The following is an 18,537-nucleotide window of genomic DNA, read 5'->3' as shown; positions in this document are numbered from 1 at the left end:
AATGGTGGAATGAATTAGTGAAGGTAAAAGTGGAAGAGAAAAAGAGGGCTTTTGAAGAATGGCTGCAGAGTAGTAGTGTAGAGAAGTATGAAAGATATAGAGAAAAATGTGGAAGTAAAGTGCACGGTAAGTGAGGCAAAGAGGGCAGCTGACTTGAGATGGGGTCAGGGATTGGGTCATTCATATGAAGAGAATAAGAAAAAGTTTTGGAAAGAAGTGAAGAGAGTAAGGAAGGCTGATTCAAGAATTGAAGAGACAGTGAAAGATGGAAATGGAAGGTTGTTAAAAGGAGAGGAGGCAAGGAAAAGGTGGGCAGAATATTTTGAAAGTTTACTGAATGTTGAGGATAATAGGGAGGCAGATATAATTGCTGTTGCAGGAGTTAAGGTGCCGGTGATAGGAGATGAGAATGAGAGAGAAATTACGAGAGAAGAAATGAGGAGAGCACTAGATGAAGCTAGAGTAGGAAAAGCATTGGTATGGATGGTGTGAGAGCTGAGATGTTGAAGGAAGGGGGTGTGACTGTACTTGAATGGTTGGTGAGATTGTTTAATATGTTTTGTCTTGTCAATGGTACCAGTAGATTGGGTTTGTGCGTGTATTGTACCACTATATAAGAGTAAGGGAGATGTGCATGAGTGTTGTAATTCAAGGGGTATTAGTTTGTTGAGTGTAGTTGGAAAAGTGTATGGTTGAGTACTGATTAATAGGATTAACGATAAAACAGAGAATGCAATCTTAGAAGTACAGGGTGGTTTTAGAAGAGGTAGGGGTTGTATGAATCAGATTTTTACAGTCAAGCAGATATGTGAGAAATATTTAGCAAAAGGTAAGGAGGTGTATGTTGCGTTTATGGATAGAGTTGATAGAGAAGCAACGTGGAATGTGATGAGGTTATATGGAGTTGGTGGAAGGTTGTTGCAAGCAGTGAAAAGCTTCTATAAAGGTAGTAAAGCATGTGTTAGGATAGGAAATGAAGTGAGCGATTGGTTTCTGGCGAGAGTGGGGCTGAGACAGGGATATGTGATGTCGCCGTGGTTGTTTAACTTGTATGTTGGAGCGGTGAGAGAGGTGAATGCTCGAGTGCTTGGACGAGAATGACCATGAATGGGAGGTAAATCAGTTGTTGTTTGCGGATGATACTGCATTGGTTGCAGAAGCAGAAGAGAAGCTTGGCCGATTAGTGACAGAATTTGGAAGGGTGTGTGAGAGAAGGAAGTTGAAAGTTAATGTGGGTAAGAGTAAGGTTATGAGATGTACGAGAAGGGAGGGTGGTGCGAGGTTGAATGTCATGTTGAATGGAGAGTTACTTGAGGAGGTGGATCAGTTTAAGTACTTGTGGACTGTTGCTGCAGCAAATGGTGGAGTGGAAGCAGATGTACGTCAGAGAGTGAATGAAGGATGCAAAGTGTTGGGGGCAGTTAAGGGAGTAGTAAAAAATGGAGGGTTGGGCATGAATGTAAAGAGAGTTCTGCATGAGAAAGTGATTGTACCAACTGTGATGTATGGATCGGAGTTGTGGGGAATGAAAGTGACGGAGAGATAGAAATTGAATGTGTTTGGGATGAAATGTCTAAGGAGTATGGCTGGTGTATCTCGATTAGATAGGGTTAGGAACGAAGTAGCGAGGGTGAGAACGGGTTTAAGAAATAAGTTAGCAGCTAGAGTGGATATGAATGTGTTGAGGTGGTTTGGCCATGTTGAGAGAAAGGAAAATGGCTGTCTGCTAAAAAAGGTGATGAATGCAAGAGTTGATGGGAGAAGTAGGATAGATGTGAGAGGCAAGAGCGTGTGCTAGAAATAGGAATGAATGGCGAGTGATTGTGACGCAGTTCCGGTAGGCTCTGCTGCTTCCTCCGGTGCCTTGGAAGACCGCGGAGGCAACAGCAGTAGGGGATTCAGCATTATGAAGCTCCATCTGTGGTGGATAATGTGAGAGGGAGGGCTGTGGTACCCCTAGCGGTACCAGCCAAACTCGGTTTAGTCCCTTGTCAGGCTGGGAGGAACGTAGAGAGGAGAGGTCCCCTTTTCAGTTTCATTTGTTTGATGTCAGCAACCTCCCAAAATTGGGAGAAGTGCCTTGGTATATGTATGTATGTATGTACAAACCCTTGGTACTTGCTCATTCTTAAATGACATAACAGTACGCCCTTTACTTATTACTGTACCAATAAAAATCCTTTTAAAGACTACAGTACTACTGCCATTTTAATCTTACATACCTGTGAGAGTAGTAAAAGCCAATTTCTTCCAATAGTATGCATATAATCAATTCAAATAGCACCCAATGAAAGGTAGGAAGTTGATGTGATTGATCATACCCTCTCAAACAGAGTAGATAATAGCACGCTGTACTAAATGCCAGACCAACAACGATTTGATTGAAGTTCACCCACAGAATGCACTGAAAAATAATTTCCTTGGTTATCATTTAATTACACTTCATGCAGACATATTCTTAACATCGAAAAATTATAAAATATACTAAAAAGTTTCTATTCACTTCAGATGCCGAGATAATTCTTTTCTACAACCTCAATACCTATTCTTGCTTCATAGCCTATTACACACTAAGTAAATAACAAATTTAATTGATCTAGTAATGATTCATAATGTCACTTAAAAGTCATCCAACTTACTTTAATGAGTTTCCCATTTTCGACAGGTTCATTGGTGCCAGGCTGGATCTTGTAACGCCTTAAAAACGCTGGTTTATTGAAGATATCCATTAACGTATAAATGGAACCAATTGTCCAATATACAAAATAGGATACTATAGTCGACCCTGAAATAAGAAAAGATTGAATAGGCTCCATTCATGTTTACCAGCATAATTTGAAAAAGTGAAAGTCATAATACTGTAATCTAAAGTAACATTTATATCCACACCAGTTATGATAATGTGCTATATAATTTTACAATAATAACCAGGATTATAAGTAAAGCATATACATATCTTTATATTATGCATACACCTCAAAAACCCAGACTAGTTTTTAAGTAATGAATGTGTTACACACAAATTACAGTAATATAAAGTTTTAGTTGAACAATATTCATTAGTGTTAATCAAAGAGGAACATCTGATCTTTCACTGTTCTATTTTGATAAAAATAGAAAAAATGCTCTGCTTCATTTTCCATCTCTAATTAACATTATAAGGATAGGAGGGTTGGAATGATACAGAAGAAGAAGAAAATTTATTTTTTCAAGGCTTCAACTAAAATTTCCACAAAAAAGGGTCAAATTTCTGAGGATCCAATGACAGTTATTAGTAATTCCTAAAAAAATACCATAAAGCTTAACTGAATATTTGAAGATGAAAGGAACAAAAAGACACTATTTTCCTAACATCTACAGATGGAGACAAACAAAGTCCAAACTGAATGATATCTAGTGTGCCTTGCACGGTACACTGCAAAAATACTAAAGCTCCTTTGCAATGTCAATTTGGCCTCTTTTTAAAGTGACTGTCCAACTTGTAAACATAGTTTCCTTAATTTTTCTCCTCTCACAGAACAAATCCTTGAATAGTGGACTGTGAAAACCTAGAAAATGTGACTAGCCTCACTGATCTGTAGTATTAGTAGTTGCAGCACAATATACATCTCTACCTCGGTGACAAATTTTAAACATTCTCTTACATGAGGGGTATTTACCCTATATTTGTTATATCTTCTGCAGATGGGCAAGGAAAGATGAAGTCAGTTCTTCCTTTGCTTGTATAATTCAAGGATATATACAATATACAATGGACATATATGACAAAATTAAAAGTAATTTAAATTTTTTCCTAACAATAAAAATCTGTAGCTATTTATAAAGATTATACTTTTGGCAAAGCTGGAAGACTAGCCATAAGACTTCTAGCAAGGAGTAACTACCCAACAGTTGGTTAGCAAGGGGGTAGGAAAGATAGCTGGCTGGTCCACTCACACATACACCTGTGTTATCTAGTCACTTTTTATTGCAGACTTTTTATCGGTGGACAGGTGATGGCTGGTCAATTTGTATAAATAGTTACAAGTTTTTATTGTTAGGAAAAATACAAATTACTTTCAAATTTGTTATTTGTTCTGACACTAAATACAACCTCTTTCGCTTTTTATAGATTGACTCACCCCTTAGGATGGTAGAAGTCCGAACCAACTGGCTGGCATTCAACAAGGAGTTTTTCCATGTGTGCTCTGCACGTAACAGGGAAAAAACCTGACATCTCATTAAAAAATCTGTGCAAAGCACAGTTAATGGCCTGAGCAATCTGTGTGATTGTGTGAGACTAACAGTGTAACTAGTCTAAGTAAAAATTCTCAGAAATGTAGTAATCTTTGAATCAACCATAGACGTTATTCAATCCCACCTCGCCGAGGGCATGGGGACGTAACAAATATATCTCTCTATACTGAAGCAGATTACACAAGGAAAATGGTTTTAGCCGCAGACAGCGGAGGCCAGCCTTGCAGAGTACCATAGGTGCTGTTCCCCAACAGGGGGCTAGATGAAAGAAAGAGCCAGTCATTCATTGTCACTCATCCCAGACTTAACCATGGTTAAACTCTGCCCTCCACCATCTGCTACTTGTCCATCAAGGAGCCTGAGGTGTTTAAACTAATTATTGTGTAGCAATACAGGGTCAATAGAGAATGTATTCATGTTCCAGTGGGTTATGTCTTGCAGGAAGTGGGCAGTGAAGGTCGTTTGATGCTTCCACACACCCCCTAATAAGACCCGTTTCAGAGAAGTTGTGAGCTCTAGGTCTTCTCTATGAAAAGAAAAACATTGTATTCCACACCGTAACATGAAAAAAACGTAAGCTGGAGACGCCGTACCCCGGGGGTCTACTGTACAGGTATACAGTTATAGAAGCGATCATTTCTCCTTTGGTTTACCACTCCTTTTTATGTAAGGGGCTAGCCATTGTTCATTACACAGAAACGGATGTCTGGTTACCTGTGGGCGGGTTTTGAAACGTTCGTAAACGTAATGAAAAGTTGCCCACGGTGTTGCTATTGTTCTTTAACGCCAGCTAACACTGTTCCTTCGGGACTAATTGTTCAAGACAATAACCCTGTAAGGGTAGAATAAAAAGTCTCAGAAGCGTATAGTGTGAAACGTTAAGTCGTTGTACCCAGGGTACAATAACAGGAGAGGCTGACTCAATCAAACGGTAGAACCCGAGTTTAAGACAATAACCTCACGGTTTTGTCTTGGCTAGAGCTCATGCTCCGGGAAGGGTTACGGCTTTCATGAAGTTTTAACAACACCGATAGGAGTTCTGGAAAACTTCTAAGGAACGAGTATCCCGAAAAGGGTGAAGTCTCGTATGTGGGGGTTTGCTTCAAGAAGACCAGACATAATTGCCATCGACTGCTTACCCAAAGGAGTTGCCATCGAACGCTTTCTCACTAGTGAGAAAACTACCGTCTAATTCAGGAAAAGCCTGCCAGGGGAAATGAACTGGAATGTAAATAATTTTTCATTCGACGCTGATTTCCGTTTGCTAATCAAACGACTCGAAGTGGGAAGGTGGAGGAAGATGAGGGTGTATCGTTAAAAAAAGAAAGGATCGGTACTGGCATAACCAGCCTAGCTGACACAGTAATCAGGTGGGAGTGTAGAGCGACGTATTAAGTCACGCATTTGGAAGACCCATCCCGTAGGGAGGGGGAGGAGGTCGATCGCGGGAACCGAGAGATTCGGATGAGAACCTAGGGGTTCAGAATCTATTCGTGAATTCCTTTATCACGACCCTAAGGGATGTTGTGACGAGAACACGCAGGAACTCAGTCGCTAATTCCTGATGGAATTTTCAGGAATCGTGTTACATGAAGCCCAGACCAGAACCCAAAGGAACTGTGTAATAGTTACCTGTAGAGAGTTGGAAACCGCTAGGCAGCAGGCATTCCTCCGGGAATTTGCGCTAGCGCGAACAATTGCGACAAGAGTCAGATCTCTCTCTGTCATAAGAGAAATACTCTTGCGCACAAGCAAAAACTTCGTGCAACGAGAGTTCGAAAAACCATGTTAAAAGAGTTGTTCGCGCACTTCAACTGATTGCGCGCGCCTAGTTGTCCGCGCAAGCAGTGTTGGTTGCACGCATAAGGTTGGTCGTGCGCGTCAATCCGATCGTGAGCACCAATCCGGTCGTGCGCGCCAGATCGGTCGTGTGTGCCAATCCGGTCGTGCATGCCAGATCGGTTGTGCGCGTAAGATCAGCCGTGAGCGCCAATTTGGTTAGCGCAAGAACGATCAACACAACGAGTCCACAAACTCTCTGTCATATAGCTATGACTATGGTCACGAGAACCCAAAGGTTCAGCGTGAACTGTGTTGCGAGACCCCAAAGGGTCAGCACAAACAAGAAACGGAAGTTTCTCTATCACGAGACCCCGAAGGTTCAGCATGACTAAGGGCACGAGAGACAAAAGGCCTAACGTAGACTGTGTTGCGAGACCCCGAAGGGCCCGCGCAACGAGAAACCGAAGTTTCCCTGTCACAAAACACCAAAGTGTCAGAGTGACTAAAGTTACGAGAGCCCAAGGGTTCAGCGTAACTAAAGTTACAAGCGCCCAAGGGTTCAGCATAACTAAAGTTACGAGAGCCCAAGGGTTCAGCGTAACTAATGTTATGAGCGTAATGAAAAACCGCAGTTTGCCTGTCACAAAAAACCAAAGTGTCAGAGTGACTAAAGTTACGAGAGCCCAAGGGTTCAGTGTAACTAAAGTTACGAGAGCCCAAAGGGTTCAGCGTAACTAATATTACAAGACCCCGAAGGGTCAGCGTAACGAGAAACCAAAGTTTCCCTGTCACAAAACACCGAAGTGTCAGAGTAACTAAAGTTACGAGAGCCCAAGGGTTCAGCGTATCTAAGGTTACGAGACCCTGAAGGGTCAGCGTAACTAATATTATGAGACCCTGAAGGGTCAGTGCAACGAGAAACCGAAATTTCCCTGTCACAAAACACCAAAGTGTCAGAGTGACTAAAGTTACAAGAACCCAAGGGTTCAGCATAGCTAATGTTACGAGAGCCCAAAGGTTCAGCGTATCTAAGGTTACAAGACCCCGAAGGGTCAGCGTAACGAGGAACCAAGGTTCCTGTCACGAAACCCCAAGGTTCAGCGGGATTGATGGTACAAGTTCCCGAAGACTCAACGTTACTATCGTTACGAGAGCCCGAAGGTTCAGCGTAACTGAAACCCGAAGGATTCCTACGGTCATAATAACCCGCAAGATTAACATGACGAGAGCCCGAAGGCTCCCAATCACGCCAGCCCAAAGGATGATCGTAACAAGACCCCGAAGGGTCAAGGAGAACCAGCAGGTTCAAAGATCTAAGATAACACCTCCGCAGGGGAGGTTTGTTCTCCCGAAAAAGAACGTTGGTTAAGATAAGGCTATCGCTCTGCCCCTGAAGGAGAACCATAAGAGTAATGGGGGGCCACCGATGCCCATTGACGATCTTCTCTCGAAAACGAGACTCGTTCCCCCGAAGGAGTAACCTGCTTCGGAGAAAGCTCTGCCACCGCCCTACAAGTTATCTCTCGCGAACGAGAGGAAAGTTCTCCCAAAGGAGATCTCCTAAGACAAGCTTTCTCCTAGCTCTATGGGAAAAAAGCGTAGGCTTAATAATATCTCTCGCAAACGGGAGAGAAGTCCTTCCGAAGGAGGACATCGCCTAAGAGAAGCTTTCTCCCAGCTCTATGGGAAAAAAGCGTAAGCGTAATAATCTCTCTCTCGTTCCCCTGAAGGAGGACATCGCCTAAGGCAAGCTTTCTCCCAGCTCTATGGGAAAAAAGCGTAGGTGTAATAATCTCTCTCGCGTTCCCCCGAAGGAGGACATCGCCTAGGACAAGCTCTCTCCCAGCTCTATGGGAAAAAAGCGTAGGTGTAATAATCTCTCTCTCGTTCCCCCGAAGGAGGACATTGCCTAAGGCAAGCTTTCTCCCAGCTCTAAGAGAAAAAAGCGTAGGTGTAATAATCTCTCTCGCGAATGAGAGAGAAGTCCTCCCGAAGGAGGACATCGCCTAAGGCCAGCTTTCTCCCAGCTCTATGGGAAAAAAGCGTAGGCATAATGATATCTCTCTTGCGAGAGAGAGAGAAGTTCCCCTTGAAGGAGGAACATCAAGTTGAAGGTTGACAACGATTGCTACCTCGTAACGTGGGCAGCTCACGAGCTACTACATGGAGAGCAGGATAACGAACAGACAGGGCGGCCATAGCGTTGTGTTCTATGTCGCTGCTATCTGTAGCAAAAAAAATAAAAGTTACGATCAATTACAATTCATGCTGCGCTGCACAACGTGAACTATTCGGGGAATAAGTAATCTTCCTTGGAAGATAATTCCTCGATAGGGAGCTGAACTTTTATACACTTTAACTCAGTAATGAAACAAACACACGTCAGTCTTGAGACACAATGACAACTCCCTTACATTAGAGGCCGTCGGATACGTTATCAACAGTAATTAATGTTACAAGTATCTAACAACAAACTTATATTTCTATTTATACCTATATACACGCATATATATGTAAAAGATAAATGAAACACACACGAGAAAAAGAAAAAATGACAGATAAACAATCAAGGCAAGTCTTTGAGGGAAAGAAAGGCAGCATGTCCGTCCTCTACCAAGCCATAAAGTAGAGAGGTTACTCAGTCGAGAGGTGTGAGTGAGCGGGGTAGCCAGTCTACCCCACCCCCCACACGCTTACTAGCGGATGGGGTCGTTATCCCTCCCTAAAATTATCATGGCTGGTCTTTCAGCTACACCGAAAGTATACCCTATAAATAATGGAGGGTTTGTATCTACGCCGGAACAAACATCCATTTATTACTTTTAACAATGTTTACACCTTAACAAAGTATTCGTCAGAGAAAACGTAAACATATCATTTACGCTATCTGTCAGGAAAAATGTAAACAATCCCAGTAGAACGAAAGTGTATGATTTTACAGTAAAGATTTCTTATTTCTATTTTACTTAAACACACAACTACAGTATATGATTATACTGAGCATATTATACGTTGTTAAGTCAATCCTCCCAAACTACTGTGTAAGTAGAAAAAATCTAATGATGATTGAAATAAAAGAAAAATAGTTGGGTTTTTATTCGGTTATTGTGGCTATATGCGTTACCGCAATGATTATAACGTAACTAACAATACAATTACCATTATCATTTAATTTCCTAACCCACTGACGTAGATGTGACAAATAATACTACTGGGTTACTGTAGATGCCGGATTATTAGTCAAGAGACGATCGTCAGGAATTGTGCCAAGTTTCTAGATTGCTGCATATGACACAGGAAAGGGGTTAGTGGTCAGTGTATAAAATATATACAGTAGACAGTTTATCTTAAATTGTACTGTATATATATATATTGAACAGTACAGAATTACAGTAAGGTTGTTTATTGTAAATGAAGGATATGTTTGCGGTGAGTCAAGTCGTCCGAACTATACGGTGATAAACACCAAGTAAAAACCATATTACGCAGTACTTAGTGGCTTAATTATCAGTGTCTACGCAATGGCAGTGAGTTGTTAGGTTAGGAGTTATCCCAACCTAGGGCAACCCGCTTTCACGATTTTTCCCTTATCTCGCGTGTCTCTGTAACCTAACCCTTGCGAAAAATGAGGGCTGACTAATAATAATCATGGTTTACATGAGAGGAGATAGAACTGTCTGGTATGTACATACACTCTCCAAACATGACAAATTCGAAGATAATTTGTATTTTTCCTAACCATACAAACCTTAGCTATTTACAAAGGGTTATTACTTTTAGCGTAGCTGAAATGGCGAGCCATTAGAATTTAACGAGGGTGTATTACCCCCGCGCTAGTTAGCGGGGGGGTAGGGGAGTGGTAGCTAGCTACCCCTCCTCCCCCTCACACACAGGTGAATACTCACTTTCACTTAGAGGTAGGACTTGTCTTGGGGGACAGGGCTGGCGGGCAAATATGTGTAAATAGCTAAGGTTTGTATGGTTAGGAAAAATACAAATTATCTTCGAATTTGTCATTTGTTCCGTAACCGAAATACAAACCACGCTATTTACAAAGGGTGACTTATCCCTTAGGAAGGGTGGAAAGTCCCCAGCCATACTGGCTTTGGCTTTACCCGGGGACTCAGAATCCGAGTGAGTCGCACTCGAGAAAAGGAGTCCCTGCACCTCACAAGTTCCTTGCACCGCAAGGAACCATGTGGCCTATGTAAGCTTGTGTGTGAAGGAAGAAGTGTGACCCGTCTTAGGCAGTTGACCTGGAGTTCCAGAAGGAACTCTGGGTTAAGACGTTCCCAATACCACCTCGTCAGGGTATGGGGGACGCGACAGTATTGACTCAATACTCGGAACACAAGGAAGCATGGTTTACCTGCAGAGGTTCGAGGTCAGCTATGCAGAGACCAGGGTGCTGCTTCCCCGTAGAGGGGATGATGAAGAAAGAAGTAAGGGCCAGACATACTTCTTTCGTTCATGCAGACTAAAACCTGATAACAATGCCCTCAACCTTCTGCTACCTGTCCAAAAAGGAGCCTGAGGTTAGACCAGCTGTTGTGTAGCCACCACAGAGCGATAGAAAACGTATCGAGACTCCTGTGGGTCACGCCCTGCAGGAAGCGGGCTGCGAAGGTCATCAGACGCTTCCAGACTCCAGCTTGTAGCACCTGCGTCACAGAGTAGTATTACTCGAAGGCGAGGGACGTTGCGATGTATCCAACATCGTGCTGTAGGGCGACGTGACGGGGGAGGGTCTGAAGACAGGTCGAGATGAATGTCCTTGAGTCCGGGCTGAAGAGGTATACTGGTGACTCTCCCCCCATGTCCTCCTTGTGTTCCCAAATCGGCTGCAACTGAGGCCAAACTGCAGCTGTTCCCAGCGCTAACCTCTCGATTCCTGTACTGGCAAGAAAGAGAAGGTCTTGGGACATCAGACACAGAATGGAGACTCAAAATCTTGAATGAATCGGACCGAAGGGTCGGGACCCACAGATTCTGAGTCTAGCCAACAACTCAGGAGCGAGCCTGAATGTTGCCTTCCCCTCTTCCTTAGAAAGGGGGGGAGTAGTAAGAGACCAAGAAGATTGCTTACACACTGGCCGTGGCCAGAGTGAGCAGAAGACCCAGGGAGGAATACAATCCGAGGCCTGTCGTAAAAGGGTCTTGAGAAGATCTCTTAAAGGACTAAAAGTCCGAGCCATGCTCCAAGTTGGAGGTCTTCCTCCGACTAGGGCAGGGACGATCGTAGCTTCGCATGAGCGAGGATAGATCCAGCGGGCAGGAAAAAGTTATTCCTTTAAGCCTGAAGGTCAGGGAAAGGCTGAGCGACAGGCTTCATTGCCAAGAGCGGAAAGGAGTTTCCTCCCGCCGAAAGGCAATAAGACCGTTATTGCTGGAGAAGAGGCCTCACGGGAAGAGGTATATCTCCCACGGCACCAACCACCTTAGACTCTTCACTTTGCCTGGGAGACCCCTGTGGATGACTATCGCAGATGACGCGACCTCCGTACCGCGACTGTAGCGGGTTGTCTCTTCTAGAGGAGGAAGCGTAGTGTCTCCAGGCATGAAGCCGAAGCGACGCCCCGGTTCGGGAGAGATGTCGCAGTGTGGTTGCTTGAGTAGTCTGCGCCGTGGGAGAAGCTCTCCCGGGAGTTCCGTCAGGGGAAGCAGAGGGTCCAGAAACCGTTCTGCACATAGTCCCAGTGGAGCTCTCCCATTGAAAGGTTGACAGACAACCTGGTTTTGTTGAGACCCATTGTCCGCAGACAAAAAGGAGGGAAGACGCAGGCGTCGAAGTTGTCCCACCATCACCGGAATGCATCTTGCCAGAGTCTCGGGGTCTGAGACTGGGGGGAAAACTAGCGGAAGCTTGAGGTTCCAAGCTGTCGCGATCAGGTCCCCCAGACCAGCACTTGCTGGTTACCCAAGGTCAAAGACCCCTAGGTACACTCTCTCTATGAGGCTCTGCTCGGATAGTCTGAGAGAAACATTCCCCTGCCTGGAATGAGAGAGCCGATGGTGGAATTGAGAGAATCTCAATCATCCCGATATCTCTACTGCAAGATGTGAAGGTGTGAAAATGCGTCCCCTGCTGGTTAGCATGAAGTCGACACGCAACGGGGCGACTTGGCAGGAGCGGTAGGATCTGAAGAGGGGCCAGACTAAGGCCCCTAAGCCTGCCTGAATGATGGAGAGGTATCCTTCAGGTCTTGACCATAGGCCTGGACCGGAACATGCCCCCCCCCCTTTCCTTTGACGAGTCCGAGAACCGCATCAAGAATGTGGGGAAAGGACGAGAATATCCACTACCATCAAGAGGCTCCATAGGTCAACACCCATTGTAGGTTTAATAGTTCCGCTGGTCCCATAGGGCCAGGGAGTCCGGTTAAACATTGCCTGAAGCCACCGGAACTTGGATCGCCCCACATGGAACTTATCCTGAGGCGACCGTTCGGACTATAAACGGGTCAATGAGGAAAGAAGAACTAGGAAACGTTCCAAGGTAGGGCTGAAAACTCTGCTTGACTGAGAACAGGTACTGCGACTCTCCTCAGTCTTGCCACGGTGAACCGAAAGGAAGGCTCGGAGGATGTGGTAACAGAATCTGGCGTCCCCAGGTGGTCACCCATCCAAGTACCGACGTTGCTTAACCTCGCTGGACGGACGAGAAGCGGGGTTTCCAACGTGGTAAGGCGGTTGACTCAATATCATGGCCAGATACTCCAGATGTTGAGGCAGAGGGAGAGAAGGCTCCAAGCAAAATACCATGAGCCCACACTCATGGTCAGCATTCGGAAGCTTTTCCCGGCGCTGAAGAAGGTCGAAACCCGAGCCTACCGGAGTTGACCAGCCCTCCAAACAGCAGAGGAGGCGGAAGTCTGCACCTGAGCGGCCAAGAGGAAGGCAGGGAGAGTTCTCTGGGGAAACAAACCTGCTATGCCACGGCGGGATAGCCACACTGCATCATAAGCAGGAATACTTGCAGTTTAGGCTGAATTCGACGAGCACCCTGGAAGATGGATGGAATGGAAACTGAAAGTACCCGTCCTTCCGATCCAGGGTTAAAGGAGTCCTGTCGCCTCGTTACCAGTCTGATCGATTCTGCTGGTCTACGCTGGCCGAAGTTTGTTCGACAAACTTGATCAGGGCTGAGAGGTCGACTATGGACATCCCCTCTCAGATCCTTCCTTACAAGAAAGGATCGACTGAGGGGGCCGGGGGTGAAGCCGTCGATGATCCTAAGGAAGACCTTCGCCTAAGGTATGGATCATTCTGCCCAACCGGGCAACTCTGCTGATGCTATGGCATAGAGGTTCAGAGACACTGAATTCGCTGACAGAGACGGCAGGCGCGATATCCTTGGCTACTCACAGAGATTGTGCGGGAATGGGCATCGGGAAGCTGTCATTCGGATGAGTAACCTTAAGCATCCTCCCAGCGAAAAAACCTGCAATCCTAGAGTTCGTGAACTCCTTTTAGGACTATGCCCCCCCGGGGGAGTCTCCCGTGCCATCTGTTCCTGACAGGAGGAAACTGCAATTGGACACCTTGTCCCAGTTGTCGTAGCCGATAACTTGGGCCGACGTGGTTGAAAGAAAAGGGAGCTGGAGCCCTGCAGAGTCTGGAAGAAAGCGCCTTGGAGTGAAACCGGAAGTCGATTTACTCCGCACAGCAGACGTCTAAGTCTCTGTCCTTGGGCAAAGACAAAACTCTTCTCAAGGATGGAAGGGTGTCTGAGGTCGTTGACCTCCACAGATGAGACACCCGAATGAAGCCTTCAGTCAGCGCGTCCAGATGGTACAACATCGAGCTTGTCCGCAAGTAGATACTTAACGACGAAAGGCCAAGGTGCCTGAGCTCGAGAGGAGGAAAGTACCATTGATCTTCCTGTAGCTTCCTTGAACCAAACCTCGGGCCGTAACCGAGGAGGGAAAGAACCTGGTAAGCTCCCAGAGGAAGAGGTAAGCAGTCACCCCTTGTCCGATGGAGAAATCTTCAACGGAAAGCCCCCCCGCCAAAAATCCTTCCAGGGCGGGAGAAGGAGAGAGTACTCGTGCAGGAGAGGGGACCCTCGAGACCGACCTCTTGGGAACCAACTTCGCCCTGGGGGAAGTCACCACGAAGTCCACTCCTCTCTTTCTCTTCAGCGTAGGAGAGACAGCCGCTGGTTTGTTACCCTGGCCGGTGAGTGCTGGTTTCATAAACCTCATTAACGCCCGTGCCAGCGGATCAAACCATGTCTGCTGCTCCAAGGACACAGAGTCCGAAATCCTCGCTAAGGTGAAAGGGATCGGGCGATCCTTTGGAGAGGACACGACGGTTCCTGCCTGAAAAGAAGGTGGGAAGAATGCTGTACTGACCTGTCTTCGTCCTGCACTACCAACCTGTGCTTGGATGGAGGTGATCCCGAGTGCCGCCTAGGAGCACGCGTCCCTGCTGCTACCACCGGCTGTGGAATTCGCCGCGAACTATGGTCGCGCGAGGGCGAACAGTCGCGCAAAGGCGAATGGTCGCGCGGGCGCACAGGCGAGTGGTCGCGCGGGCGCGCAGGCGAGCGGTCGCGAGGGCGCGCAGGCGAGCGATCGCGCGGGCGCGCAGGCGAGCGATCGCGCGGGCGCGCAGGCGAGCGATCGCGCGGGCGAGCGATCGCGCGGGCGCGCAGGCGAGCGATCGCGCGGGCGCGCAGGCGAATGGGCGTGACGGCGAGGGATCGTGCTGCCGCGTAGGTGAAGAAGATCGCTGGCGGTAAGCGATGGCGAGCAGCATGTGTAGGTGAATGATCGCGTGATAGGGTGCGATGGTGATCAGCATCCGCAAGAGGGCGAGCGTTCAGGGTTGTGCGATGAGGAGCAGCATGCGTAAGCGGGCAATCGTGCAGGGTTGTGCGATGGCGAGCAGCATGCGCAGGTGAATGATCGCGTGAAAGGGTGCGATGGTGATCAGCATCCGCAAGAGGGCGATCGTTCAGGGTGGTGCGATGAGGAGCAGCATGCGTAAGCGGGCAATCGTTCAGGGTTGTGCGATGGCGAGCAGCATGCGCAGGTGAATGATCGCGTGAAAGGGTGCGATGGTGATCAGCACCCGCAAGAGGGCGATCGTTCAGGGTGGTGCGATGAGGAGCAGCATGCGTAAGCGGGCAATCGTTCAGGGTTGTGCGATGGCGAGCAGCATGCGCAGGTGAATGATCGCGTGAAAGGGTGCGATGGTGATCAGCATCCGCAAGAGGGCGATCGTTCAGGGTTGTGCGATGAGGAGCAGCATGCGTAAGCGGGCAATCGTTCAGGGTTGTGCGATGGCGCGATAACGATCAGCATCCGCAGTTGAGGGTCGCGCGATGGCGATCAGCATCCGCAGTTGAGGGTCGCGCGATGGCGATCAGCATCCGCAGTTGAGGGTCGCGCGATGGCGATCATCATCTGCAGTTGAGGGTCGCGCGATGGCGATCAGCATCCGCAGTTGAGGGTCGCGCGATGGCGATCAGCATCCGCAGTTGAGGGTCGCGCGATGGCGATCATCATCTGCAGTTGAGGGTCGCGCGATGGCGATCAGCATCCGCAGTTGAGGGTCGCGCGATGGCGATCATCATCTGCAGTTGAGGGTCGCGCGATGGCGATCAGCATCCGCAGTTGAGCTAGTAGCTGGCGAACCATGTTCCTTCAGAAGTGTTGGAGAACGTTGGCGTGCCAGCTGTAACACACGTGGGCGATCCGGAGATCGCTGGCGAGCTGATGATCGCTGACGAGCTGACGATCGCTGGCGAGCTGATGATCGCTGACGAGCTGATGATCGCTGACGAGCTGATGATCGCTGACGAGCAGAAGGCTACGCGTGGAAGCCTGCGCAAAGAAGAGTCCTTGACCCCGACCTGAACCGAAGTTCTAGATCGCGAGGGCGAACGTGGGCGCACAGGGCACGTAACAGGAACCGCAGGGAAGATCATCTTGAAAGCGCTGACGAACAGGAGAGCGCTGACGAACAGAAGGGCGCGCAGGGAAACCCTGACACGCAAGGGAAGAACCCCCGTGGGGGCAACCCTTTGCCCCGAAGGGATCGTTGTCCGCCGGGAGACTGATGTCCGTCGGAAGACCGCTGTCCGTCGGGAAGACCGTTGTCCGTCGGGAAGACCGTTGCCCGTCGGGAGACGAGATTAGACTGCTGTCCATCTGCACCAAGACGGAAGATCGAGAAAAAGAAGTTGTAGGCTGCAAACGGAGATTCAAAAAGGCGCCTCAAGCACCCTTATAGGGAGATGAGAGGCCCTTACGACGAGGCGGACGGAGGGCCTTACGGCGAGGGAGGCCAACAGCAACAGCAACAGAAGAAACCTCCGAAGAGGAGTCTCTATGAGTGTACTCTCTCGCGAACGACAGAGAAACACTTCGTGGAAGAGACTGGTCAGCCAGTGACCTAAAAGGGGCAATCCTCCGAAGAGGAGCCCCTGCAGTTGCCCAGCCCCTTGAGCGAAACTGCAGGTGCGACCGCTCAGCACCAAGAGCATAGTCGCACGAAAAAAAGGCAAGAGAAGAACCCCCCAAAAGAGGAAAAGCTCAAGCCTGGACAGGAAAAAACTTCCCTCGGAAGGAAAGTTATCCGCCCAAGGAGGCAAGCCTCCTGACTGTTCTAAAATGAACTGGAGAGCTGTCCGTCGACACGGGAGTACTACCAGTAGAAGGAGACACGCCCCTGACGACAATACAAGGGGGGAGGCAGCAACAGCCGAATCCCCAGGACTCAACCAGACAGCTCACACCGTTGCTATATTACAGAAACGAACTAGATCGGTAACTGTAAAAAAATAAAAACAAATAATATTAGTACACATTCATTCCCCCGGGAAGGCTCCGAAGAGGAATCCCGAGGAAAAGGAACAAGAATTACACAACAGGCACGTGCCCTCACAACCACTTACACTCGCGGAAGGAGAGCTGTAACCAAAACAGAATTATAACAATTATAATTATGTAACTATGTAATTATGTAATTTAAAAATGAATGAACACTAAAGAAAAAAACGAAAACCCCGAAAGGAATCGTTCTACAAGCTGAAAAATTAACAACTACAATTAGATTCATAAACTAATTGAAACAAAATGTACGGCGTAGCAACCCCACCCACACGGGAAGGAAGCTACAAGGGCGTAGTAAAACATAGTAAAAGGGTGAACGACCTCAAGAGAGAGAGAGAGAGAAAGACCGAAGTCAAACTCGATCGCAACCCATAAAATTAGGCCGTGGTGGCCTAACTGCCGAGGCCTCCACGTAGATATCGTACACTACACACACACATCTGAAAAGGAAACTTACTTATTTCTATACTCAAATATATATACAAACATGAAAACATGTTTACATATATATTGAGTAAAAGAAAAGTAAGCGATTAAGTAAAGACAAAACAGACAATGGCTGCCAAGCGAGGACCAAGACAGAGACGTCTGTCACAGTCCGAGCCAAAAGTGAAAGTGAGTATTCACCTGTGTGTGAGGGGGAGGAGGGGTAGCTAGCTACCACTCCCCTACCCCCCCGCTAACTAGCGCGGGGGTAATACACCCTCGTTAAATTCTAATGGCTCGCCATTTCAGCTACGCTAAAAGTAATAACCCTTTGTAAATAGCGTGGTTTGTATTTCGGTTACGGAACAAAAGAAAAAATACAGCATACTCTTCCCCTGAGAACCGTACAAGGGAGTGTGGTTCTTGGCGGCACACACACACCACGAGGACAGTCACCATGCGACATGGGACCTTGCTCCTTATTGCTCATACGAGTGTGACCGTCTTCGTGTTTGAACAAGCTACACTGAGAATGGTTTAGGGTGGTAAACTTGGCTCATTTCTGATTGAGCATGCAAATACGAACCTTCAGTCATGTACTGTATATGGGGAGTGAGGGTGACAGGTGATCACGCTCCTGGCAGCGATTATGCATAGAAGCTTCTCCTAAGCCAGTGAAACATATGGCAAACAATCATCAAGAGACCAAGGTTCTCATTCCCAATCGAATCGTCGTTTGTATGAGCAGAGAAGATTGATCCTTGGTTCTTAGTAATACTTACGTGGGGGAATGTCCCATTACTTGAAAGAACGTGGAATTTGATTACTGGTTCCTTTCACAGCCGGTTCCTGACGATGTGTACTCACCGAGTACATCTCCCTAAGCCTACTAGTCACAAGGAGACTAGCGATCATGTTCCCCATAGCAAATAAGCCCAACAGATCAGCCTCAGATGTTCAGAAAATGAAGGTGGGGAAGGGTAGATCTTCATCCCCCCACTGCCAGCAAGTGTACATAGTCCTGCAAAGGATGAGCATTAGTGCTAGTCGTATAAGTGCTACCAGATCCTGAGTAACCTACCCCACAGCGTCAGCACGAGAAAGTGCACCAACTTTCTTATTCTCACTTGCAAGAGGAGAGATTGCACTAAGTCTCACTTCCAGAACTTTTTTTTTCTTTTCTTCTGAGAAGAAGTGTCAGAATTAAAGATAACATAAAGAGGAGGAAGGAAGGAAACTGGCAGGAGGAGGA

At 47.2% G+C, this 18,537-nt stretch overlaps 1 protein-coding gene across 2 annotated transcripts in view; it reads right to left on the bottom strand.

Moving 5' to 3' along the window:
• The window catches only part of LOC137632290 (fatty acid hydroxylase domain-containing protein 2-like), a 49,298-nt gene that overhangs the window by 11,533 nt on the left and 19,228 nt on the right, over positions 1-18,537 (bottom strand). For both annotated transcript variants that reach the window (XM_068364194.1, XM_068364195.1), the window contains exons 4-5: positions 2,640-2,785; positions 2,223-2,404 (exon numbers count right to left, since the gene is read on the bottom strand). In XM_068364194.1, the coding sequence (XP_068220295.1) occupies positions 2,223-2,404; positions 2,640-2,785 (328 nt within the window). The remainder of the gene's footprint in view (positions 1-2,222; positions 2,405-2,639; positions 2,786-18,537) is intronic.

Source organism: Palaemon carinicauda, chromosome 41 (assembly GCF_036898095.1).
Source record: "Palaemon carinicauda isolate YSFRI2023 chromosome 41, ASM3689809v2, whole genome shotgun sequence".
Taxonomy (NCBI): Eukaryota; Metazoa; Arthropoda; class Malacostraca; order Decapoda; family Palaemonidae; genus Palaemon; species Palaemon carinicauda.
Note: the sequence above shows the minus strand (reverse complement) of the source record. Positions and strands in the feature narration are given on the sequence as shown.